Source organism: Colossoma macropomum, unplaced genomic scaffold (genome assembly GCF_904425465.1).
Source record: "Colossoma macropomum unplaced genomic scaffold, Colossoma_macropomum, whole genome shotgun sequence".
Classification (NCBI taxonomy): domain Eukaryota; kingdom Metazoa; phylum Chordata; class Actinopteri; order Characiformes; family Serrasalmidae; genus Colossoma; species Colossoma macropomum.
This window is the reverse complement of record NW_023494806.1, coordinates 29,730,693-29,757,269: the sequence shown is the minus strand read 5'-3', so window position 1 is coordinate 29,757,269 and position 26,577 is coordinate 29,730,693. Positions and strand designations below refer to the sequence as shown.

Genomic DNA, 26,577 nt, shown 5'->3' with positions numbered 1-26,577 from the left:
AAAATGCAGAGCGACCGTTTTGGGAGGATGTAGTCACTGACATAACCACTTGGTTCACTCTGAACCATTTATTAGCAAGGCATTCAGTCTTTCACGGCTGCATAAATAATATAAAAATCTTGACCAAAACTATATCCACCAGAAAAGAGCTGAAAAGTGTCCAGCAATGGTTGCCAAGCAGTGATTGGAGGGCTAAAGAAAATGGGGCAGGTCTTGACATGGCTCAATGCCTGCCATTGACAGGCTTCCCTTTAGTTTGGCCCATAGCTTTTGTCATGCACTGTATACTGTACAGTGTACTACTATGAAGAGTAGCATGCAGTGGACAGTACATCGCTGTTGGAATGAAACCTTGTATTTTCATTTTTGACATGATTTAAAAGTACCTGTTACTCTTTACATCATGTGTAAATTTCATCATCAATGGACCAAAAGAAATGGCCCAAAATGACTTGGACAAAATTCTGGTTCCACTGACTTACATTAAAAGTAAAGCATGTTTTTTCCTCCTCCTGTAAAGTTACCATTTTGGAGATACGAGGTTTTGTTCCGACAACAGAGATATAGTAGTGCAGTATGCAGTATGTAGTATTGCAGTATGCCATTTTGAACACAGCCTTTGCCTTCCAGTGGGTGCCACCAGAAGTGGGATTCTCAGGTATGAGAGGACCATCTGAGAGACGCTCTCCATTCACTTCCATTCATTTCAGGTTTTCTTCAGTCCAATAATAAGGGCAAACCTCAGCTCTTTCAGATAAACATAAGGCCCTGTGCGTCCATGGTTGTCGTAGTGGTGAGAGCACTAAAGCAGGGTAATCCAGGAGTAGGACTGGGAGAGCTAATGTTAGCTCACTGTACCTGCACACTGAAATAAACAGATTTAAACAGATTTACTGTTTCTGAATCCTGAACTGACATTGACATGTCCACTTCTTTAGTTTTACACTGGACCCATGAGGCTCATGTAGCTAACAAGTAATGGAAGCCTATGTACACATATTAGCAAGGCACTAACTAAGTAAGGTGCATTAGCATAGCTAAAAACATTAGCAGCAGCCATGAAGTGAGAATTAGAATTCAGAATCATCAGCCAACTGTGTTTTGCACACAGAGGAATTAGACCTCCACATTTAACCCGTCCGTGCAGTGAAACACCCACATACATGCATACTAGTGAACACACACAGTGGAGGGCAGGGAGCACACTTGCCCGGACCGGTGGGCAGCCCTATTCACGGGGAGCAATTGGGGGTTAGGTCAGTCACATACTGTCGGCCGAGGGGATCGAACCAGCGACCTTCCGGTCACAAGGCTGCTTCCCTAACCTCCAGGCCACGACTGCCCCTGTAAAGTCTGTCTTATTTTTTCCAGGAACCCAGAAATACCCAAAACGGAACAAAAAATAGTAATTTAACGATCTAGATCTACAGCCACCACCACTTAAGTGCCACTGCAGTGCTGAGAATGACCCACCACCCAAATAGTACCTGCTCTGTGGGGGTCCATGGGGGTCCTGACCATTGAAGAACAGGGTAATAAAGTATGCAGAGAAACAGATGGACTACAGTTTGTAACTGTAGAACTACAGAGTGAAACTATATGGTCAGTGGGGCTGATAAAATGCAGAGGGTAGCGCTGTTGCCTCACAGCGAGAATGGCCTGGGTCCGATTCCTGGCTGGGCAACCAGGGTCGTTTCTGTGTGGAGTCTGCATGTTCTCCCCGTGTCTGTGTGGGTTTCCTCCCACAGTCCAAAAACATGCAGTTAAGCTAATTGGACACGCTAAATATATATACATACATATAGATATGTATATATATATATATATATATATATATATGTTACATTATTTCTGTATTCTTGTGTAATTATACCAAATTCAGAAACATACTGACAAGCGGTAAAACAGCCAAGGTAAAACAGTAGAAAAGTATTTTATTTATACAAATCTTTGCATAAAAACATTTTGTGAAACAGTTTGAACATGGAAATGCCATTTTGCCATTTGTCCACCAAAGTTTTGTTTCCCATATTTAAAAAATAAAAATATGAGCTCATATGAAAGGTAATAAATTGAAAAATGATAAAAAAATGAATAGTATTAAGTCAGCATGCATAACTTATATGTAGGAGATGAGTGAATATTAATCTTTACATCACTTACATTCAGCTTTGATAACGAACAAACCTTTAAGTCTTACAGTACAGGTCACCATAAATAAGAAGATTGTCATAAAACAGTAGAGATTCCAGCCGTACAACAAGTTCATACTCACACATACATTCACTCATACATACATCCATACACACATACATGAAATCTTACTCGATTCCTCTTTAATCCACCATCAGATGCTTTACAGCAAATGATCTCAGAGTGGCAGTTTGAATATAAAAACACAAAGAATTTTTAGACAAAATTACAAATCTTTATGCGTTACAGGCCGCTGTGTAAAAATAATCCCGTAAAACCGAATTCAGACAAAACTTTAGCTAAATTGGCTATCGTGAAAGTCAGTAAGCTCACTAACCAAACAACGTGCTAGCCAGTCATCTAATTTTGTTTCCGTTCTCTTCAGTGGACTGAAGGTTTGGCTCATTGTTTGAAGTCAAATCAAACCTGACACTGCTGAGAGCTGCAGAGCAGCTTTCAGTAATGACTAAATGTTTTACTTTTATTTTCTGCATTAATGTTGGTAATTTTTTTGCTCATGTTTTCTTCCTCAGGTTACAAATTTGCTCGTCTTTAGTCAAGAGTTTGAGTTGAGTTGCAAATCAGTCAAGAAATGACTTGAGTCGCCATCTCTGGTTCCAACCGCCATATTTTTAATGGCTGAATGATAAAAATAATCATCTCTGCATAAACAGGATGAACTTCAAGGCACTTTCTGGTCATACAATAATGCGCTGGTTGGTAGGAGTGTAGAACGTGAAGTCATTTCAAAGTACATGTTCTTGTTTTGTGAAAAAAAAAATTAAAAAGATTTCTCCAGTCTTTGGTGTCACATAGTTTCAGCACTATAAAAAGGATATGATAATCAGTGCCGGCTCTACCTAATCAGCTAGTAAAGACCCCCTCAAAACATCCTGCTTAGGGCCCCCCAAAAGGCTAGAGCCGGCCCTGATGATAAATTAAAAGATGCTAATCCCAATTTCTGAATAACTGAATTTTCGGAAGCTTGCCTGTTCCATTAAGTGGGTACATTAAGTGGGCATTTGTGTAAAAGTAGTAAAGATATAAGCTTTCTAGTTTGCATAGTTCTTGTGTGTCGTGGCGTGTAGAGCTAAACAGTCTCTCCATTTTTTTCATATTGCTAGGAAACGTGTTGGTTTCTCCTTAGTGTGTGTATAAAAGCCCGTTAGCGTAACGTTCATTATCAACAGCAGTTCAGCGCAGAACCATGTAAACACCTCGTTTTGAAAATCAGTAATGTTGGTTCTTGAACAGAGGTGCTGGAGGAGGGGTGCTGAGGGTGCTGCTGTGCACCATAGTGGTGAAGAGTCAAACACAGGAAATTATAGCCTTTCAGTAAGTTAGTCAATTAATTATTCTCACATAAATAATTCAATTTAAGATTTATACCTATTTTTTGCTGAGTCAAAAATGATGACGAGTGTGAGGGAGCTAACCATGCGTTGCTAACACTTTCATCATTCACAAAAAGTGGTGTCAAAATACATCAACTCCTAAAAAAAAAGGTTCTAATAATAGTAATATTCAACCATGTATGTGGTTACTTTTTGGCGTATTTCCAAATCTTGGTGTGTTGCGTAAGTAGTTATCATTTCCTAAAGAACTGAAAGGTCAGAAATTGTCACTCCCAGAGAGGTCAGAGTAGCATGTTAGTGAAAGTTTTTATGGTTAGAATTTCATGTGTTCATTCGTTTAAGCAATTATAGGGGTCCAAGCATCAACAGCCAGAACAGCACCCCTCCTGAAACCTGCCCCTCCTCCTTATGTCTCTGTCCCCTCTGCATACAGCGCTGACCCCACCTATCAGAAGGTGGAGTCTTGGACAGTGCGGTATTGCTGCAGTTCTGTGGGTTCCACCTCCTGTTTGTTGTTCTGCTCTTTGCTGGATGGACTGTAACCGGCCGATCGTCCTGTGGGTTTGAATCCAGGCGAGCGGCCCTTCGGGGTGAAGCCTGTGGAACGGGGGGCTGCAGATCGTCGGAGAAACCATTTGGAGGTCACGAGGTCACCGTAGCCCTGTGCGTGAGAGAAGGCGTAGCCGGAGCGACGGGTGCTGGAGCGACGGATTTTGGTCCGGCGCTGAGGAGAAGGACGCTGGTCTTTCTTCTGATGGACCTTAAATCTCACCTGCATCAAGAACAGGACAGTGGAGTTATTATCCATTCATAATGATTATAATAATAAGGCCACATTATTATTTTTCTGTTATATATAACACCCAAACATTATGCATTGCTATTACTGGTTATTATTACACACAATACACCAAAAGATATTTTTAGATGTTTTATTCAATATTTCAATAAGAAACAGAAATAAATGATAAATATTGCAATTGTAAGTTAATTAGAATGATGGACCAAAAGATAGAAAACTTAAGATGGACACCAGAAAGGACTGCAAGTCTAAACTGGACTGTGGTAGAGGGGAGTTGGTTAGTTAGAATGTACAGTGGTGTAGAAGGATGAACTCTGTCTGTGTACCTTGTCGTTGATGGTGGGTTTAAGCTGGATGAAGATGATTCGATGAACCAGCACTGGTAGAACACACAGTACGGCCGTCAGGAAAACCGTCAGCCAAACGTTGAACTGATCCAGAGAGTTACGAGATGTACCTGTCAGCACAAACACAAACACATACAGTTACTGTCTGTGCTCACACAGTAAAGACGTACAATATTTCTTTCAACGAATTCAGTGCATTATTTTCATTAAACTGGCTAGATTAAGTGATTTTTCAATTTCTTTCCAGAGACGTCAAGCAGTCCAGTAGTATTGTATAACAAAAAACACTTCCATTTCCTATCAAGCTTCTTAACAGAAATTATGCCCTTTTCACCACTATATAGTGCCATATAACTGAAATGATGTCCTATTCACTATATAGTGCACTGTTTTGTGCTATGAAACTTTGGTGTAAGCTGTTGGCACTCACCTATGAAACGGAAGGATGGTGGGTGAAGCTGGTACAGTCCGTCACTCTGCATGGTGAACGTCACAATAAAATACATCCCCAAACTGCCCCAAACAAACAGATGATTAACTGCTGTCCAGTAGGACAGGTCCAAGCTCAGCTGCAGAGGAGAGAGAAGAGAGAATTAAAAACGACTGACGAAGCAGCACAGTCATTCTGACAGACTGTAATACACTACAGGAAGTGTAGGGGGCGATATGGCTTCTACTGTTCCATTTAAAAAGCCTCTATAATGTTCATATGATCCACACAGTCATTCTGACAGACTGTAATACACTACCGGAAGTGTAGGGGGCGATATGGCTTCTACTGTTCCATTTAAAAAGCCTCTATAATGTTCATATGATCCACACAGTCATTCTGACAGACTGTAATACACTACAGGAAGTGTAGGGGGCGATATGGCTTCTACTGTTTCATTTAAAAAGCCTCTATAATGTTCATATGATCCACACAGTCACTCTGACAGACTGTAATACACTACAGGAAGTGTAGGGGGCGATATGGCTTCTACTGTTTCATACAGAAATAATCAGTAGCTCTGGTTCTACACACCTGGAGGCACACAGTGAAGGTGAGGCAGGTCTGAGTGAGCAGGGCGAATGATTGGTAGTCGGCTCCTTCCTTTCCGTCGCTGCGCATGGAGTCGTACACGGTGGCGTAGGGAACGAAGAACAGCACCAGTGAGCTGTAGCAGCTGTGCAGTGCGCACTTCATAAACGCCGTCTTACTGAAGTACAGACTCAGCTGACCCGGAACATACAGCTGAGGAAACTCCAGACTCCAGCCGTCATTAACATCCTGAACACAGACACACAGAGAGAGCATCAGCTCCCTTCAGTTCAGCTCAGTTCAAAGGGGAAGTCCACCAATTTTTCAGAATTAAATGGTTAAGATGTAAACAGAGTCGTTCAGAGTGGTTTGGTGTGAAACGCTCTGCTCTAGAGAAACTTACAGAGTCAGAACTGTTCACAGTGGTGGTGATAGGAACCAGACGTCCACCTCTAAAAGCTCCTCACAGAAAGTTACTACATGAAATGGTTATGAATTCACTGCATGATGACTGATGATTGATGACTGACACATTGTTTTACGATAGTTTTGCAAAGTCTTGGCCTAAAATTCCAATCTATTTATGGTGGAGGGATACATGCAGGGTGTTGTGAGGCAAAATAGTCCCCAAAGAAAACTTGATTTTTCAAATTATCCACTATTTTTACCATCATTAATATTCCATATAAAAACACAGAAGACAAGTGTAGGTTCACTGGTGGTATACATATATGTGGTGACGCCTGGTTCCTATCACCACCACTGTAAAGAAATTGGAGTCTCTACAATCAACCATTTCACATCAAACCACTCTGAACTACTTAGTTTCCATCTTTTTAGGTTAAAAATCGTTTTTTGCTATGTAGTATTATGTTAAGCTAAGGTATTTAGAAAGTAAATGGGTTGAAGGGAAAAAGATGCATTTAGTGCATTTAGCAAATAAGCCAGTTATTTTACATCCTATATAAAAGGGAGAGGACCGTTCAGTGTACCTGGTCAAACAGGGCCATGCCCAAGACTGGGAGGGACGTGTACACCAAATTGTAGAGAGCAATGAAGCCTTCATCATAAACCGTCTGCAGAAAATGAACAACATAATCACATTAATATACATTTGAGAGAAAATGTATTAAAAGATGAAAATGACCCTATTTGCAGTCCAGTGTTTATCCTGAACACCTCCACACAGTTTGAGACGAGTGTGTGATGATGTAGACATGCAGTTAGCACTATGCTAATTGATGTGGTATAAGCTTCCATTACTTGATAGCTACATTAGCTTTGCAGCTCCAGTGCTAGAACCAAAGAATTAAACTTCAGGCACCAAACATGTCTTGGCTGATCTACTGTATCTGGCGTTAATGCTCTGGTCAGGATGTTTGGAGAAAGGACGTTAGTGGACGTTTCCTCACCTGGGCGGAGAAGCCGCAGAAGAAGGCGTACCAGAAGTGGACGAAGGTGAAGGTGAAGTTTTTGTAGAAGAAGTAACGCAGGAACTTGCACATGCGCACGTAGGACCAGCGGCCGTGCACCAGCAGGAGGCGCTGCAGGAAGCGGAACTGAGCGAAGGAGAAATCGCTGGACAGAACGGCCTGCATGCCTTCCTGACCACTGATACCCACGCCGATATGAGCCGCTACAGACAGAGAGATGGAAAAGGTAACGTTAGCATTGTGAGCTGTACTGTACAAACTGGCCCTGGATTTATGAGAGGTTTACTAAGTCCTGTGTTTGGTCTCTGAAGTGCTCCTTTAGTTTTAGCACTAAGCTACGAGGACTTTACTCCTCTAATTAGCCTGGTGCTAACTGCATGAGGAAATCATCACACTGGCCTCAAACTGTGTGGAGGTGTTCAGTATCTCTAATAGAAATTAATATATGGTTTCTGACACTGTATAATGCACTGTTATCAATAAACATGGATTAAACTCAGATTTGGAGGGGGGAGATTTGGAGAGGGGTGATGTGGAGAGGAGTGATGTGGAGAGAGCTGTTTTGGAGAGGGGTGATGTGGAAAGGGGTGATTTGGAGAGGAGTGATGTGGAGAGGGGTGATTTGGAGAGGAGTGATGTGGAGAGGGGTGATTTGGAGAGGGGTGATGTGGAGAGGAGTGATGTGGAGAGGGGTGATGTGGAGAGGAGTGATGTGGAGAGGGGTGATGTGGAGAGGGGTGATTTGGAGAGGGGTGATGTGGAGAGGAGTGATGTGGAGAGGGGTGATTTGGAGAGGGGTGATGTGGAGAGGGGTGATTTGGAGAGGAGTGATGTGGAGAGGGGTGATTTGGAGAGGGGTGATGTGGAGAGGGGTGATTTGGAGAGGAGTGATGTGGAGAGGGGTGATTTGGAGAGGGGTGATGTGGAGAGGGGTGATGTGGAGAGGAGTGATGTGGAGAGGGGTGATGTGGAGAGGGGTGATGTGGAGAGGGGTGATGTGGAGAGGAGTGATGTGGAGAGGGGTGATTTGGAGAGGAGTGATGTGGAGAGGGGTGATTTGGAGAGGAGTGATGTGGAGAGAGCTGTTTTGGAGAGGGGTGATGTGGAGAGGGGTGATTTGGAGAGGAGTGATGTGGAGAGAGCTGTTTTGGAGAGGGGTGATGTGGAGAGGGGTGATTTGGAGAGGAGTGATGTGGAGAGGGGTGATTTGGAGAGGAGTGATGTGGAGAGGGGTGATGTGGAGAGGGGTGCTCTGTGACGTACATTTTAAAAATGAGATTTTTCACCAAACTCTGAACTGTTTTAATTGAACACAGATTATTCTAGATTTGCTCATGTGTCGTACAATCAGTCCTTCAGTAATGGATGTGCTGACCTTTAATCATGCTGACGTCGTTGGCTCCGTCTCCGATAGCCAGAGTGACCGCTTGTTTGTACTTCTTCACCAGCTCCACCACCTGAGCCTTCTGCAGTGGAGTGACCCTGCAGCAGATCACCGTCTTACACATACACGCCGTCCGCAGGAACTCCAGCTCCATACTGCTCTCCAGAGCATACGCCTGGAATTACACACATACACAGATGAACAGAAAGACAGACAGACAGACAGACAGACAGATACACAAAAGTACTACCTCCATACTGCTCTCCAGAGCGCACACCTGGAATTACACAGATAATACCCATAGATAGATAGATAGATAGATAGATAGGTAGACAGAAAGTAATAGACAGCTAGACATACAGATAGATAGACATACAGATATACAGACAGACAGACAGATAGATAGATAGATAGATAGATAGATAGATAGATAGATAAGTAGACAGACAGCTAGCATACAGTTAGACAGAAATATAGATAGACAAACAGACAGCTAGATAGACAGACAGACAGCTAGATATTTAGATAGACAGACAGGCAGACAAACTGGCAGATAGATAGAAAGGCAGACAGATAGACATGTAGACAGACAGACAGAAAAATAGATAGACAGACAGATAGAGACAGACAGGTAGACAGACAGACAGATGGACATGCAAACCTACAAACAGATAGATAGACAGGTAGACAGAAAGCAAGACAGACAGACAGATATACAGAAATATAGATAGACAAACAGACAGCTAGATAGACAGATAGACAGCTAGACATACAGGTAGACAGACAGGTAGATGAAGAGACAGACAAACTGACAGATAGAAAGACAGACAGACAGATAGACAGATAGAGACAGACAGATAAATATGTAGACACAGACATATAAATATGTAGACAGATAGACAGACAGATAGGTAGGTAGACAGACAGACAGACGGGCAGGAAGACTGACAGACAGATAGGTAGACAGACAGACAGACAGATATATTCCACGTGTGTGTTTGTAAGTAGTTTGTAAGCAGATGTTTTATTGTGGTTTGAATGATGTAAAGTCAGTGAGTGGTCAGTCGTGTTGTGCAGAAAGAAAAACTGTGTTTGTCATATTTTAATATTAGCAGTGCAGAAACGGATTTCATACAGAATATTAATATACTGTAGTACATAAATAATACAGTATATTAATAAATAAATAATAATGAATCGTGTGATTACATTCCAACAATACTGTGATTCAGCCTAAATGCACTGGACTGTGTTTCCTCTGACTGTCTCACCAGGCTGTGTCCATTGATGACCAGTCCGAACTCTCCGCTCACTGTCTCGTCCTGCACCACCTTCGGGTCGTTACCCAGAATGCTCTCCGGGATGAAGAAGGCGTCCTCTCCTGCATTCGGACGCATCTTCGCTCGAGCGTCTCTGAGGAAAATCAGCAAATAAACAAAATGAACGTAAACATAAACACAGTGAATGGCAGACGAATCAGTGAACACGGTTTATAAACACAGTAACAGAGTATAAAACAGTGACCTACTTAAAGAGTGACACTGATCTGTAACACTACAGACACAGACATGCTGCACCCAGACGGACAGTTCTGATCCCGGATGGTGGGACACAGTGCTACATTTACATTACTCGTTCATCATTTCATTCTCAAATCATACTTAAAAACAATTATTTTTATGTTTTACCTGACTCTTTTAAGTATGTTTGTTATTGCAGTTCAACATATATCCAGTAGGTGGCAGTGATGTATTAATAGTGTAAACCACTGAAAGCACAAACGAACTGAAATGTACAGTATATATTCTAACAGGTGGTACTCAGATAAGAATAAGACCACCCTTCATTTACTTTCTAGTCAAAACAGCCAATAAGTTATTCTGCTTTACTCAAGTTATTCATTTTTCAGCAACAGGAAAAAAGTACAAACCATATTTAACAGAAAAATTACACAGAAGCCTCAACAACTAAATCTAATCTCAGATGTCTGAGTGTTCAGTGTGTCACTCTTTACCTTTATTGCTTTCAGTTTCTCAAAGAAATCTGCAGACACACCTCCAAAGTTCAGTCTTAGAAGTTGGTTTAGCTTTTTTCTGCTTCTCACTGCTAACGAGTGTATAAAATCAAGTACACAGCCATGCAACCTGGCAGTAGAATGGGTCGTACTGATGAGCTGTCATAGGATGCTGCCTCTGCCACAAGTCAATTTGTAAAATGTCTGTCCTGCTAGATCTGCCCCTGTCAACTGTAAGTGCTATTACTTTGAATTAAAGCACCTAAAAGCAACAACAGCTCAGCCACAGAGCGGTAGACCGTTGAGAGCTGAAGTACCTATCAAGTAAAATCGCCTGTCCTCTGTTGCATCTGGACACGCAGACACACTCCAAAATCTAGTGGAAAGCCTTCCCAGAAGATTTGAGGCTGTTGTAGCTACAAAACGGGTCAACCCCACATTAATGCCCATGGTTTTGGAATGGAATGTCCAACAAGCTCAACATATGTGTGATGGTCAGGTGTCCACATACTTTTGGCCACACAGTGTGTCTGTTCTTTTAGCTTCAGTGCAAAGCAGTGCCTCTCTGAAGCAAGGTGTGGATGCCTGACATCAACTAGCACCTATTTATTTTTAACACCTTCCATTTTTTTCCAAGGTGTCACCAAACTTTTAAAGGGTAAGTCTTTCTGAGTTCAGGTTTGTTACCTCAGCTCCTGCCGGACATCCTCAGTCGAGTGAGCAGCAACAATAAAAATGTCTGTCATCTCCTCCCTCAGCAGATTACAGGAGTAGCCGATGTTCTCAGCCGTCTCTAAAAAAGCAAGAAAAAAGAGTCGGTTATTCATTCACCCTAATGAGAAACTGTAGAACAGACTCAGTTTATATCACAATACCTACATTTAGAGTCGGTTATTCATTCACCCTAATGAGAAACTGTAGAACAGACTCAGTTTATATCACAATACCTACATTTAGAGTCGGTTATTCATTCAGCCTAATAAGAAACTGTAGAACAGACTCAGTTTATATCACAATACCTACATTTAGAGTCGGTTATTCATTCAGCCTAATGAGAAACTGTAGAACAGACTCAGTTTATATCACAATACCTACATTTAGAGCCAGTCATTCATTTATTTATATAGTTATATAGTATATTAATAGTTTTTGAATAAATGAATTACCGACTTCAACATTTTGAATCTACATGTTAAAGCAGGTGTATCAGTGCTAGAAAAAGGAATGGATGAGTTTCAGAAAAGGCAGATTAGTATCAGCTGTGTGGTTGAAGTACCTTGCTTATCTCCTGTCAGCACCCAGATCTTGATATCCGCTTTGGCCAGCTGCTCGATGGTCTGGGACACGCCGTCCTGCAGCTTGTCCTCTATAGCTGAAGCTCCGATTAGCTAAACATTGACAAACATTATAGTTTATCCTCTATAGCTGAAGCTGCGATTAACATTAGCAAATATTACATAACTGACTGCAATATTATCTCACAGGTTTGTTCATCCTTTACAAAATGAACAGTTTATAGTGCATTAAAATGAAGATATAATCAAACAGATACTCTAAATTACTTTGAATTAACATTTTAATGAAACCTACATTTTGGTTCTAGCTTTAACCTGTGTGTATGTAAGTATGTGTACCAGCAGGTCTTTCTCGATCTCCTCATAAAGCGCGTTGAGTTTGTCCTCTCGTCCCTCCAGTGCAGTGTTGGCCTCATGGTGGCGCTGCAGCCATTCTGAGAAATAATCTTCATCCAGATCCTTATAGGCTAGAACCAGAGTCCGCAATCCTTCACCAGCAAACTCCTGCACACAAACAGCAACAGGTGAGCTACAGTCTGTAACTGCACACCTACATAGTGGTCCTACAGGGTAGGTGTTTCTAATAAAGTGGCCAGTGAGTGGACAAATAAAGTATGTGTTTCTAATAAAGTGGCCAGTTAGTGGAAGCACAAGGTAGGTGTTTCCAATAAGGTGGTCAGTGAGTGGAAGCACAAGGGAGGTGTTTCTAATAAAGTGGCCAGTGAGTGGTCCTACAAGGTAAGTGTTTCTAATAAAGTGAGTGCACTATAAGTATAGAGTACACATAGAGCTCCCTCTGGTGGTCACTCACGTTAAGGTGCTCTGTTGTGACCTCCTTCAGTTTACCGCAGGACTGATGCAGCCTCTGATAGACGATAGTGTCTGCTCCTTTACAGTACAGAGATAGAGTTCCTTCAGGAGAACGCACTGAGAGAGAGAGAAGAACAGAGATTATACTACATGTAACCCACCAAGCACAATCATGAGCCAGTTCACTTCCAAAACAATGCACACACACTCACACACACCTACTTTAATATGTGATGAAAGTGTTTCAAATGATGTTTTGGTGAAAAATAGAAATTTCTCCTAAGACATGTTTGTTGTCTGAAATTTGCATCTTTAGTTTTAGCACTAGTGCTATGAGGCTGATGTAGCTAACGTAATAAAAACGCCAGCTCAGCATTCAGATATGCTAATGTGCTTCAGTCCACATTTACAGATACCAGTGTGTCATAGAGTGTCAGAAACCACGTAATCACATAATCGTAGCTCCAGTGCTAAAACTAAAGAATCAAACTTCAAACACCAAACCTGACTCGGCTGATCGACGACATTTGGGGCTACGAGGTAAAAAAAAAGTCATGTAAATGTGTCATTTTGCTGAATTTTGGCTGTAAGTTTAATCCAAAGGAAGGAAGCCCATCCATACCAATGACAGACATTCTCTTTCGTACGTTGTTGAAGTCGAGGATGGCCAGCAGCTCGTAGCTGCGCTGGACGCCCATCTCTACAATAGTCAGACTCTCCGGAGTCCGCGAGCGGAAAACAAAACCAAAGTTACGCGCCGCCGTCACCAGAGCGCCCTCATCTGGAGACTGAGCCTGATACACCAGATCTGCAGACAGAGAGAGGGAGTGAGACAGAGCGAGAAAGAGACAGAGAGAGAGAGATATTTACATCCTTCTGCAGCTAAATATTTAAATCTCCTTCTCCCATCAGGCACTGTGGCTGGTTGCCCAAACAAATAAACCAACAAATCCGAGTCCCATATAATTTTACCATTAAATGTAAGTTTACTTTATTTCACTGAACGCTAATTCAAACAATGTACTACTACTACTACTACTACTAATAATAATAATAATAATAATAATAATAACATTTTGCTGATTAACATTGAATAAGATGTGCTTATATGAGTGTATTTATTATGTTTTTAAAATTCATACTTCATATTACTCAGAAAGGGCCCCTCATGTAATTTGAGTTTGCTTTACAGACTCCAGTGTGTGTGTGACAGAGGTGAAAGGGCAGAGCTAACACAAACACTGACCGTTGTTTTTTTCCTCGGCCATGACGGTGTGGCAGAGCGCCAGCAGTCTGAAGAAGTTGTGAACTTCCACTGTCTCCAGCTTCACAGCCTCCAGCAGACTGCTGTCATAGAACTGGAACTTAGAGTCGGCCAGAGAGTTGAAGGAGAAATCCACCGGAACCGTGTCCTACAAACACACACATACAAAACATCTTATATGAACACACACGTTACAGCAGTAGTTTAGCAAAAACAAATTAATTAAGGAATAAATTAAACTCTGGAAACAAAAATGATCAGCACAACAAGTGGGCATCCATGTTTGTGGATGAGACCTATCAGAGATATAAATTGAGCATGTAAGCATATAAACTGCAAACATAAGAGGCCCTAGAATGGAGCCCTGAAGAACACCATACTTATTCTTTGTACGTTCACAACAATCATTAATTCCTCAGATAAACTGGCAACATTTGGTCAAATAGGACTTAATCCAGGCAAGATCCAGTCCACTAAAAACTGATGCTAACAAAATTTTAAGGCTTAACTAATAAGATATCGTGGTGTATTGTGTCAAAGGACTACCGACTTTACCAGCCCTTCAGGTTCACACCGTCTCCTTACCTCTGAAATCTCCAATCTCTGTCCTGAGTAGTGGTCAATCACGTCTCCTACACAACAAAACAGAAGAAATGTATGTACTCCACTCAGAACGTTTCATTTCAAATATCTTTCACTGTAAACTGGAAGGGTCTGTATGTGGATCTATATTTTCTACCGTAGGTTTTCCCGTTGATGGAGCACTTGTTGAAGGTCATGATGTTCTGTGTGAGAGTGCCGGTTTTATCAGAGAAGATGTAACGGATCTGTCCCAGCTCCTCGTTCAGAGTGGTGGTCCGAGCTTCAGCCGGAGTGTCGCTGCGGCTATAATACATCAGCCTGTCCCAGTTAATGTAGTAACTGTTTCCTAACCGGATCACCTCCATACTGAAACACAAACACACACACGTATATAACGGCTCAACCAGAGAGTGGAAATCATAAATAATATACATCACTATGGCATGCGCATGCCACAATCACATATACAGTCAATCATCATTTCTTGGGTTCTTTCTATGATAACGTGTCTGTCCCAAACCCGAACCGCTAAATTTCACTCTGTGAAAAAATAGTAATGCGTTTTTTTTTTTTCAAAAAAATTTTAAAGTGAAGTTGAAAGACTTCTACTAAAGATTTACTACGAGTTAAAATTTTTTCTGTCCCATGTTTTCATGTCACTACCGAGTTTTAGTCAGTAGGCGGAGCCTTAATTTAGCCACGCCCCTGCCTGTTAGACCAGGAAGTGAGGCTGCATCCCTGTCCCTCACGACCACATGGTGAGCAGTTAGATCCCATTGTTTTGAAGTAAATGAGCCCCAAAGACTAAGAAAGTCAGTGTGGAACATTAAGAACTGTCACTACTGAAGAACAGATTTTGTTTTAATGAAAAATATGATGGTTTTCTGTGTGAACAGCTGTTCAAAGCTGTGTTTGCTAGTCATGTACTGGTTAGCGTTTTTGAGTTCTGCTGAAAATGAGTTGTTGTCACTACTGAAACCAAAAACTAAACAAGTAAAAATAAATACAAATAAGTTAAAGTAAAACGACACAAAGTCACTATACAGTCATTTTCACTACCTGACATAGAGCGATATGGGCACCACAGTGTTGAGGATGATGATGTAGGACCAGAACGTGAGGAAGGCAGAAAATGCCGGGCCCGTGGTCTCCTCCCTCGGGACGAAGCCCGTGACCTTTGACCCTTCATAGTACTCCCAGATGCCATGGCCCACAGCCAGGACAATACACATCAACACCAAAAACCCAAAAATCTGCAGAGGAGAGAAAACAAGACCAAGAGTTATATTTATGATTTAAATTTACACACAGAAAATAACAAAAACGTAGTGTTTTAATAATAATAATAATAATAATAATAATAGTAGTAGTAGTAGTAGTAAACAACGTAGCATGTCTTCTTTGTCAGTTTATAATAACATATTAATTGCTAATCATGTTTATTTTAAAGAAGACAATGTCATTATAAATATCACACTAAATATTTGTAACAATAACTAAAAAACAGTCCAATTCTATATTTTGAAAAGTCACTTAGCAGCTCCACACTGCATACAGTGCATAGCTTTTTTACTACTATTATTATGTTATTATCACCAACATCCATACGATTTCATAACAACCTTCATATTTAACAATTGCAAACTGACAAAGTGAATATGCTAATTTATTAATATTTCTATATTTATTTAAACTGCTAGGCTTTCCGCTGTACACATATCTGAACTGCACCGGGTCTCTCAAACTCACGAAGAGCACGAGGACGTTCATCAGGCGGTCGATGCTGGTCCTCTTAAAACTCGATTTCCCACAATTCTGCATCAGCTTGGTATCAGGACCTGTGAAGAAAAACATTCATTGAGCTGAACTTTGAAAATGACATTTGATTCGTTTCCTGTGGCTGCTGTCGTTGTGATACGGCCAATCAAATTATTACGCTCTCCGTCAAGCTCCGCCTTATTTTCCTCAGCCCACCAATCAATGCTTAGCAACCGCTGCTATCCACCTCAAGCCTTCAGCCTATGTCAGTGTTTGAATTTGAAGCTGCTGTTGCTGTTAAAAGATGTGAGTGGGGACGTTCAGCAGTGAGATTCAGTCGCGTGGAGCGTGTCGGATTACGTGGATCCAGTATTCCGGTTGGTTGCTATTGTTCTGAACCAGGGCGGAAGTGTTAGAATACGCGGGGTGATGACTGACGGCTGGCAGGAACAAACTACAGACTGACACTGCGGGACGTTACTGTGTTTGGAAACTGTATCTACCATGTTGTCCTGCCCACTTTTTCCATAGGTCTACAAAACATCTGTCTCCGTCTACATCACTGGAACACAGACCGCTGTGTCTGTCATTACAGAGCAGATATAATCTGACCTGCGAACAGCACCATGCCGAAGCACCAGTCAGTGTTCCGGAGAGTGCAGCCCCTCAGCAGCACGCTCTGATTATCCAGAGGATACTTCTGCTCCTTCCACACCAGAGTGCCCGTAAACCGGTCCAGACGGTTATTAGGAGCTTCACAGCAGACCTCCCCTACAGAGAGAGAGAGAGAGAATCTTTAATACAACCACATATGAAATGACATAATTCTGAGTAACCCAACATCTTCTGAAAACTGCTTCATCTGTTGTTATGATAAACGTTACTGTACACAGGTGTGTTCATGCACTTCTGGTGCAGATTCATAGCGATTTGTGTGTGAATTAGCTCTTCAGACCGCGAGCGCTCTCCAAAGCCATGTTCCACACACCGTACATATTTAAAAACAGGTGTTTTCCGTCATTACAGTGGAGTTTTATAACTCAACTACCCGCCGGGACACAGCTGTACAGAACATACTGTACTTTGTTCTCAGTGAGTCAAACGCAGCGGAGACGGTGGGAGATTAACTCTACTGTAGTCTTTCTCTCCAGGCTGGTGTTAACTCTCACCGCGCGCCACACTGAAGCTAGCTGAGGCTCTAAAGCACGGTGGCTACACTTGGAGTAAAGTATAGTAAGTAGAAGGTGAAGGACCATGTGGTAAAGCTAGCATCACAGTGCGTAGCAGAGAGAGAGAACAGGCAGCTTCTTAAACTTCTTAAAGGACATCTGGTTACCCTGCCCTACAATTCTTATTTATATTACATTTAGATTTATAATTTAGATTTTTTATATTATTATTATTTTATATTACAGTTTTAGTGAATCTTGTTAGCTATCCTTTAAACTGTTAGCTATCTTTTAACCTGTTAGCTATCCTTTAGTCTGTTAGCTATCTTTTAGCCTGTTAACTATCCTTTAGTCTGTTAGCTATCTTTTAGCCTGTTAATGATCCTTTAGTCTGTTAGCTATCTTTTAGCCTGTTAAGTATCCTTTAGTCTGTTAGCTATCTTTTAGCCTGTTAACTATCCTTTAGTCTGTTAGCTATCTTTTAGCCTGTTAATGATCCTTTAGTCTGTTAGCTATCTTTTAGCCTGTTAAGTATCCTTTAGTCTGTTAGCTATCTTTTAGCCTGGTAACTATCCTTTAAACTGTTAGCTATCTTTTAGCCTGTTAACTATCCTTTTAACTGTTATCTCTCTTTTAGCCTGTTAACTATCCTTTAGTTTGTTAGCTATCCTTTCTTATTGGTCACCTTTTAAACCATTAGGATCCTTTACACTGTGATACCAACCTATTAAAAAGCCAAAACCAGCAGGCCAGCATACCCACAACCAAAACACAGCATATGCAGGTTTTACAGGTGCTGAGCCAGGCTGAGATATGCTGTTCTTTCTGTTACGGCGCTGCGAGAAGCATAACAGTCCATTAACAGCACAGTGGGTTCTGCTGAGTTAGCGCGTAATTCAGATTTGAATCGCTGTTAAGTGGCCACAGAATATCAGATCAGATTTTAGCTTTACTATAAATATAGTATGTAGTGATTATCAAGTCAGAGTCATTTCTTCTCTACTTATCTGCCCTGAGATTTGATCACAGTGCTTCTCACATGAAATCATAAGTATACTTCTCCCCCCCCCCTCTCTCTCTCTCTCTCTCCCTCTCTCTCTCTCTCACTCACTCTCTCTCTGTCTCTCACCTTTGAAAGCAGCCAGGGCCTCGATGCTTCCCCCCATCTCTCCTGTTACAGTCAGAGCCTGCTTCACCTTCAGATTAGTCTCCCTGAGAACATTCAGACATACAGCTTTACTTTTATTCTTTTCTTTATTTACCGCTGTCTGTATGTTCAAACTCTCTCACTCACTCTCTCACTCACTCTCTCACTCTCTAACTCACTCTCTCACACTTCCACTCACCCATCCAGCTCAGCGGTCTCAATGTACACCAGATTCAGAGGCTCACTGCTTGATAAGAGCAACAGATCTGCCTGAAAGAGAGAGAGAGAGAGAGAGAGAGAGAGAGAGAGAGGGAGAGAGAGAGAATTTGTTTGTTTACTGCTCATGTGATTCACTAGTAAGATATACTTATTTCCTGTTTTGCGATTCTGCACATTTCAGGAAATCTATGATCAGTTTACTCCTCCACAAGCAGTGGACGCTGATACCCCACCGATTAGCGCGATGCTAACTGCATGTCGAAATCATCTCACTCTGGCCTCAAACCGTGCTGAGCTCAGTATCTCTGAAACACTTGATTATGTGGTTTCTGTGTGAAACACTGTGTTATGTTATCCATAAACATGGACTAAAGTACATCAGCATAGCTAACGACAGTAGCAGCCACCTGGAAGACTGAATTCTGTACGTACTTTTGTCCGTTGTACAGATAAGAGCTTCTTGTCTTGTTTGAGTGATTGATGATTCAGCTATGCAGCTAGCACCATGCTGACTGGTCGGGTATAAGCCATTACATATCAGCTACATCAGCCTCACAGCTCCAGTGCCGGGCAGAAATAAACTCACTGTCACAAACTGGTTGTTCTCCAGCCTGATGATGTCACCGACTTGAACGTTCATCCATTTCTCACTTCTGAGCCTGAGAGATGGAGAGAGATAAAGAGGAAGAGAAAGAGAGATAGAGAGATATATATAGTCAGATCGAGAGAGTGAGGGATGAGTTTCTCACGAAACGTATTTTTGGTATACAAATAATTGATTGTAAAACTTTTTTTTTTCATTTCCCGTAAACCAAGTAACCAATTTACTTTGTTACCACAACACAGCAAGCTTTAAAAACACAGCTTTTCTTTTCACAACCTGTAAACTATTTTTAAAATGAATTATTAAAATATATGTGCACTTGTCTCATTACCACAACAGACTGAAGAACCACGGAGGTTTTTCTCATTTATGTCTCCAAACATTTTGTTGTTTCAGTTCACATCCACAATTTACAAGAACACAGGTAACAGTAATACAAATAATTTTTTTTTTTCTGATTAAAAAATTCGGAAGTGAGAAACACACGTGTTCACAGTAATGAGAATTAGGGTTAAAAAAATGACAAAAACTTTAAAACAGAAAAACTGTTAGTTGTATCATATAGAGCTCCACTTGATCTACTAAATAATATGAACACTGTTTATCTGCGTGATACTAATGACACTCAGATATTCATCGACGTGTTTTGAGACCCGTGTTTATGAAATTTGGTGGTTTGGTCATTTCTTTAGTGCAGTAAACGACATCTAGCTGTTTTAACGTTATCCCGTGTTGCATGTCCATCATTTCCATGCTTGGGCAGACTGAATAAAGCACCCTGCAGCCTTGTGTCAGTATGTCATGTACTGAAGATGTGATCATAGCAGCATAGTAACATGGTAACGATTACATAGTAACATTGTGATAATGGTATTCGTGATTATAGTGATGGCTATAGTGATAATATTGATTATAGTAACAATAGCGATGACAGTAATGGTGGCAATGATGGCAAATGTGTTTGTAGTGAGGAAAGTGATGTAGTGATTATAGTGGTGATGGTGATTGTAGTACAAATGGTGATGACAGTGATGGTGGTAATGATGGCAACACTGATTATACTGATGATTATTATAGTGATTATAGTAATAACCGATTATAGTGATGTGATGGCGATGACTGCAAAGGTCATGATGGTTATGTGATTGTAATATGATGGTGATCATAATCACCATCACAATGTTATGATGAGAGATAATAATATTCATGGTGGTGATACTGACAGTGATAATGATAGTGATGATGTTTATGTGATGGTGATTGTAATGAAGATGCTTATGAAAGTGATGACCATAGTAACAATGGTGATGACTGTAATTATGGCAATACTAATTATGGTGATTATAATGATTATAGTGATAATGGTGATTACAGTAACAATATTGATGGCAGTGATTGTGGCAATGATGGTGAGTTTGTTTGGAGAGAGAATGCACATAGTGATTATAGTGAATATAGTGATGAAACAGTGATAATAGTGATTGTAGTGATTATTATTATAGTTATTATAGTGATAGCTTGATTATGGTGATGTGATGCTGATGAATGGGATAGTGACACCGATGATAATAGTGAAGATGGTCATGATGGTTACGTGATGGTGAATATGGTGATCATGGTGATGATGAGAGATGATGATATTGATAGAGGCCATAGTGACAATGGTAATGATAGTGATGGTGGCAACGAGAGTAATGAGGACAGTGATGGTGATTATAGTTATTGTACTGTAACAATAGAGAAGATGGAAAAGAAACTGACAATAGTGATGATAATGAGACTCATGATGGCGATGAGAGGAGGATTATGAGGTATGATGTAGGTGATGATGTCGATGATGACTAAAATGAGGATAATAATCATAACAGCGATGATGGCTGTGCTGATGGTGATAAAAACTCACTCTCCGTTGATGAGCACTTGGGCCTTGCGGTTGTTGACTTGCCGGTCACTCTTGTGCCGATTCTGCAAGGAAAGAGTCAAAGTCGAGAGCATAAACGTACCGTAGGAGACCAGCAGAGTTACATACGAGCTAGAGAAGAAAACCTGCAGTTCAGTGAAAAATCAAACTTAGGCTTCAAGAAGACTGCTACTGCTTTTAGCTCAGCTAATGCACTTCAGTCCATGTTTATAGATAACAGTGTGTCACTGCAGGGTAAGGAACCACATAATTAGGTCTATTAGAGATACTGAACAACTCCACACGGTTTGAGACAAGTGTGTAATTTATTTAGGCATGCAGTTAGCGCCATGCTAATTGGCGGGGTATAAGCTTCTATTACTTCTTAGCAGTATAAGCCTCGTTTAGTCATGGATGAGGCTGAGAGCCACGAATTCAGTTCAGATGAAGATAAGTAACACTGTTAGACGCACAGCTGCCTTCTATTCTCTACAGAGCTGATCATTTTCAGTGGTACGTTGTTTATGTCCGTGAATAACAGAACACGGCTATTTTAATTCTCTTCCTGTCTCAGTACAGCCACAATGCACAGGTGAGGGAGGGGGAGAAAATGTGCTCCCTCACTGACAGGAAATGATCTATGGTCTAGATAAATATGGCGGTTTAGGTGTAATTCACACATGTGATCATATACTGAGGCTTGTGCGTTTATGTGTGTGTAGTACTGTGAAAAGTTATCATTCATTTAATTTCCGGTCAAAAGAGCCATTAAGTACAAGTTCTGTATTTTTCAGTGTTTACCAGAAAATAACACAACAGCTAAATCGACTCTCAGCTGTGTTCAGTCAGTGAGTCACACTTTTCCTTTATTCCAGCCTCCATTCTTTCAGTTCCTCAAAGAATCTGCAGACACGCCTCCAAAGTTCAGTCTAAGAAGCTGGTTGATCATTTTCTGATTTTTTTTTCTGACAAACAGGTTTAGACAAATTTTGACTCATCAGTTTCGGTGTTCAAATTGTCTTCTCACAGAAACACCTGTGGATGTTTTCAGATCTGAAGCAGCTTGATTTTCTCCTCTCTCTCACAGATGAAAGCTTTAAGTGCTGTTTATCTGATGGGGGCAGTTTTGGTGTCTACCAGCTCTTCCAGGTGGTTGCTAGGGTCTGATTTTATCTGTAGCTTTTAAACAAAGTCCTGTTTTGTTTTGTTTTGACTCATACATGCTGCCTCTGCGTGGCGTGAGCTACGTGGCAGTGTGAGCGCTACAGCTCGAACACACTGACCTTTCATACATACAATGTTTGTGCTGCAGAGCGGATACAGACATTTTTTTTACCAGACAGATAAATGGTCACATCAGTCACTCTGCTCAATAGAAATATAATTTATGAAAGTACACAGTATATTTGTTTATCCTCAACAGCATTCTGACTTGTGATTAGGCAAAAGTGTCAGGCCTGGTGGACCAACCGGGAATCGGTTTGCAGCACAGAATGTTTAACTAGTATTTCGTCATGAATTGAATTAGAATTTAAAAAGTAGTTCTTTAAGTTTGTATACAGTTTTCTTTTTAATTTTCATGGTTTTCATGGATTATTTTAGTATAATCTGCTGTGCGACATGCGCAAAAAATTACACACGGTCTATTCTCTAAACACCACGCCGCTTCAGTGCGGTGTCTGGGATGCTCTGCCGCTTCGCACATGCAGCTGGTGTGAAAGTGCTGACCAGTTAACACGGGCACCGTAATGAAAAGCAAGACTTTCAGCATCGCTCACGCCACGCAGAAGCAGTCTGTGTGAATCGGTCCTTATTTTTCTTTAACTTTCTCCTTCCTTATGCATGTTATATCTAATCTCTTCACAAATATCTCCTGAAAAATGAGTAACTTGTACTTAATGTCCAGTTTTGACGGAAAATTAAATAAATGAAGGGTGTTCTCTGATTTTTGCACAGTACTGTATGTGTGTATGTGTATATACACTGTCATTTTCCAAACAAAAGCAGGCGTTTCCTTCTGCATTTTGGAAATGGAAGGATTGTTCTGACGCTGCATGAGATTAAAAAGGTGATGTGGACACTGACTTTGTTGTAACTGAGTATTACATTATTACATACATATTATACTTTGCTACTATGAAACAAAGCAGTAGCTCCTGTTCTTACTTACTGCAGCCAAAACAATGAAAGCATCTGCTGATTCCTGATTGAGTTAGCATGCGCCAGCATGTGGGGAAAGATATAATTATGATTCATTCTGATACTCGAATACCAGAATTAATCATAATAAACATTCCTATGTATATGTATATATGTGTGTGTTTGTGTTTGTACTCACTATATCATCGATAGCATCTTTGACCGCAGTGACCGTCAGTACAAGGGCCAGAGGAACGACAGTAGTGAACCAGGACAGTGAGGAGATCGCAGGAATCACCTACAGCACATTCACCAAAACAACAATTAAACATACAATATAATACACAATATATAATCTAACATACAGTACAATACACACAAACACACATAATCCCAGTCAACCTAATGAGAAACTCTAGAACAGACTCGGTTTATATCACAATACCTACATTTAGAGTCGGTTATTCATTCCAAATCATGCTTATTTTATATGTATGTGAAAATCACTCTATATGAATGTTTGTGTTGTGTAAGTTTGTGTATCTAAGCAGAAAGTTCACCAGATTCAGTTGTTTTAGCATGGCTAGTTAGCTAGTTCAGTGTTGTAGCCTACACTGCTAGCTACTGCAGCACGACTAAGGTTACTAAGAGATTTGCTGACATTTTTTCTTTATTCTACTGCTATATATTCCAGTGTTACAGCAAAAGCAAAGAACATGACATTATATTGCCTCAAGCTACACCAATAAAGTGCTGATTGTTAGCATTACTGCTACTGAGTGCAGTTTGATTAGCATTACTGCTACTGAGTGCTGAGTGGTTAGCATTACTGCTACTGAGCGCTGATTGGTTAGCATTACGTCTACTGAGTGCTGAGTGGTTAGCATTACTGCTACTGAGCGCTGATTGGTTAGCATTACTTCTACTGAGTGCTGAGTGGTTAGCGTTACTGCTACTGAGTGCTGTTTGATTAGCATTACTGCTACTGAGTGCTGATTGGTTGGCATTACTGCTGCTGAGCGCTGATTGGTTGGCATTACTGCTGCTGAGTGCTGATTGGTTGGCATTACTGCTGCTGAGAGCTGATTGGTTGGCATTACTGCTGCTGAGTGCTGATTGCTGATTGTGCTCACATGCTTTCTGTAAAAGTGAATTACACGAGAACGAGATTTCATGTTTCTCAATTTCCTGGATGATAAACAGATAAGTAGCGTATCTCACATGGCAAAGAAAATCTTGTGTCCAGTTAGTAAACATTACAGGACACTAAATAAACATCACCACCATCAGCTGCCTGAGCAGTGTATGATCAGCAGTTTGTAGTCACAGGATCCTGAGGTTAAAATCCCTCAGAGCCGGTTAGCTGATACAGAGACACCCGCAAAAAAAGTTCACTGTGAGAACTTCCTGTTCTGAGAATCTCTGACAGAGACCTTCCTATTTCACCACACGGCTTCACTCCACACCACCCTGAGATCACACACACACACACAGCTCTCACTCCGCACACACATCGGCCACTTTATCAGAAACACTTCTCTTGCTGATCCACAGTTAGAGACTTCAGCTCTTCTGTAGATGCAGCTTGTGTTCTACATCCACTACCATTCAGATAAAAAGTATAAGGTAGATGTTTTCAATAAAGTGGACAGTGAGTGGAAGCACAAGGTAGGTGTTTCAAATAAAGTGGACAGTGCGTGAAAGCACAAGGTGGGTGTTTCTAATAAAGTGGCCAGCAGTGGTGGACGAAGTACACAAATCATGTACTTGAGTTAAAGTAGAGATACCCAAGGTAAAATATTACTCCAGTAAAGTTCCTCCCTTTAGACCTCCACTTGAGTAAAAGTACTAAAGTATTTGCCTTCAAATGTACTTAAGTATCGAAAGTAAAAGTACTAAAAGATTAATTATGGCTCTGATGTCCTATTATCATTTTTGTAAAGAAGACTCTGCTTCAGTAACTCGTTTTAGGTGAAAGTACTCCAGTGTCTCTCTTGGTAAACCAGTCTTTTAATAGAATGTCATTAATTAGTGACGCTGATGTCTATTAAAATTATCATAAGCACAAAACACTGAAGGCAAACAGTTTCCATCAGGTAGAACTGAGTGGCTCTGAAATCACTTTTTACAAACAAGCAAAGTTTCGGTTTAAGATTTGTTTGCAACTTAGTTACAAGTTTAAGTTTAATAAACTTTAAACTCAGATTCACAAATGAGTTTCCTTTACTAAACTGCATCTGTAGGTCTCTGTTCATAAACATAAACTAGACAAAACTAATTTACTATAAAATGAAATATTGTTTGTATAAATTCAGAATAAAGACACGTCAGTCACGACTGCATATGAGGACATATTTCTATATTGTGGTCTATTTACACAAAGTTAGGTTAGTTCATCATTTATGTTGAATAGACACTCCCAAAATTTTACGCTGCTGCACTGATGTTGAACCGTGTGCTGCACTGGGTCGGTATGACCAACAGGTCAAAACAAGCTCAAAACAAAGTGTGCGCTGTGCCCTGATTGGTGTTTTTGCATTCCTGCTTCTTTCGTTTTAACGTTATGTTTTCATACACACAGAAACCAAAAGGAACCACAGATTTCTCATAATGTAGTGGAGTAAAAAGTGAGATATCTGACTTTGTGGTGGAGTGAAAGGAAATAGTCGTCCAAAATGGAAATACTTCAGTACAGATACACAAAAAACTACTTAAGTAGACTTAAGTAGACAACGACTTACATTTACTTCATTACTGTGCACCACTGGTGGCCAAGGAGTGGAAGTACGAAGTACGTGTTTTTAATATAGTGGCCAGTGAGTGGAAGCACAAAGTGGGTGTGTCTAATAAAGTGTCCAGTGAGTGGAAGCACAAGGTAGATGTTTCTAATAAAGTGGCCAGTGAGCGGAAGCACAAAGTGGGTGTGTCTAATAAAGTGGCCAGTGAGTGGAAGCACAAAGTGGGTGTTTCTAATAAAGTGGCCAGTTAGTGGAAGCACAAGGTAGGTGTTTCTAATAAAGTGGCCAGTTAGTGGAAGAACAAGGTAGGTGTTTCTAATAAAGTGGCCAGTTAGTGGAAGCACAAGGTGGGTGTTTCTAATATAGTGGCCAGTGAGTGGAAGCACAAGGTGGGTGTTCCTAA

At 40.8% G+C, this 26,577-nt stretch overlaps 1 protein-coding gene across 4 annotated transcripts in view; it reads right to left on the bottom strand.

Moving 5' to 3' along the window:
* Positions 1-1,918: 1,918 nt before the first annotated feature.
* The window catches only part of atp8b5a (ATPase phospholipid transporting 8B5a), a 49,751-nt gene continuing 25,092 nt past the window's right edge, over positions 1,919-26,577 (bottom strand). For all 4 annotated transcript variants that reach the window (XM_036598426.1, XM_036598425.1, XM_036598424.1 and 1 more), the window contains exons 5-28: positions 23,636-23,734; positions 21,301-21,362; positions 19,380-19,452; positions 18,774-18,844; positions 18,557-18,639; positions 16,871-17,029; positions 16,250-16,338; positions 15,560-15,753; positions 14,658-14,866; positions 14,504-14,550; positions 13,901-14,066; positions 13,277-13,462; positions 12,656-12,771; positions 12,184-12,348; positions 11,826-11,937; positions 11,237-11,342; positions 9,807-9,948; positions 8,527-8,710; positions 7,131-7,354; positions 6,711-6,794; positions 5,722-5,967; positions 5,128-5,266; positions 4,677-4,807; positions 1,919-4,320 (exon numbers count right to left, since the gene is read on the bottom strand). In XM_036598426.1, the coding sequence (XP_036454319.1) occupies positions 3,997-4,320; positions 4,677-4,807; positions 5,128-5,266; positions 5,722-5,967; positions 6,711-6,794; positions 7,131-7,354; positions 8,527-8,710; positions 9,807-9,948; positions 11,237-11,342; positions 11,826-11,937; positions 12,184-12,348; positions 12,656-12,771; positions 13,277-13,462; positions 13,901-14,066; positions 14,504-14,550; positions 14,658-14,866; positions 15,560-15,753; positions 16,250-16,338; positions 16,871-17,029; positions 18,557-18,639; positions 18,774-18,844; positions 19,380-19,452; positions 21,301-21,362; positions 23,636-23,734 (3,411 nt within the window). In that variant the 3' untranslated portion in view covers positions 1,919-3,996. The remainder of the gene's footprint in view (positions 4,321-4,676; positions 4,808-5,127; positions 5,267-5,721; positions 5,968-6,710; positions 6,795-7,130; positions 7,355-8,526; positions 8,711-9,806; positions 9,949-11,236; positions 11,343-11,825; positions 11,938-12,183; positions 12,349-12,655; positions 12,772-13,276; positions 13,463-13,900; positions 14,067-14,503; positions 14,551-14,657; positions 14,867-15,559; positions 15,754-16,249; positions 16,339-16,870; positions 17,030-18,556; positions 18,640-18,773; positions 18,845-19,379; positions 19,453-21,300; positions 21,363-23,635; positions 23,735-26,577) is intronic.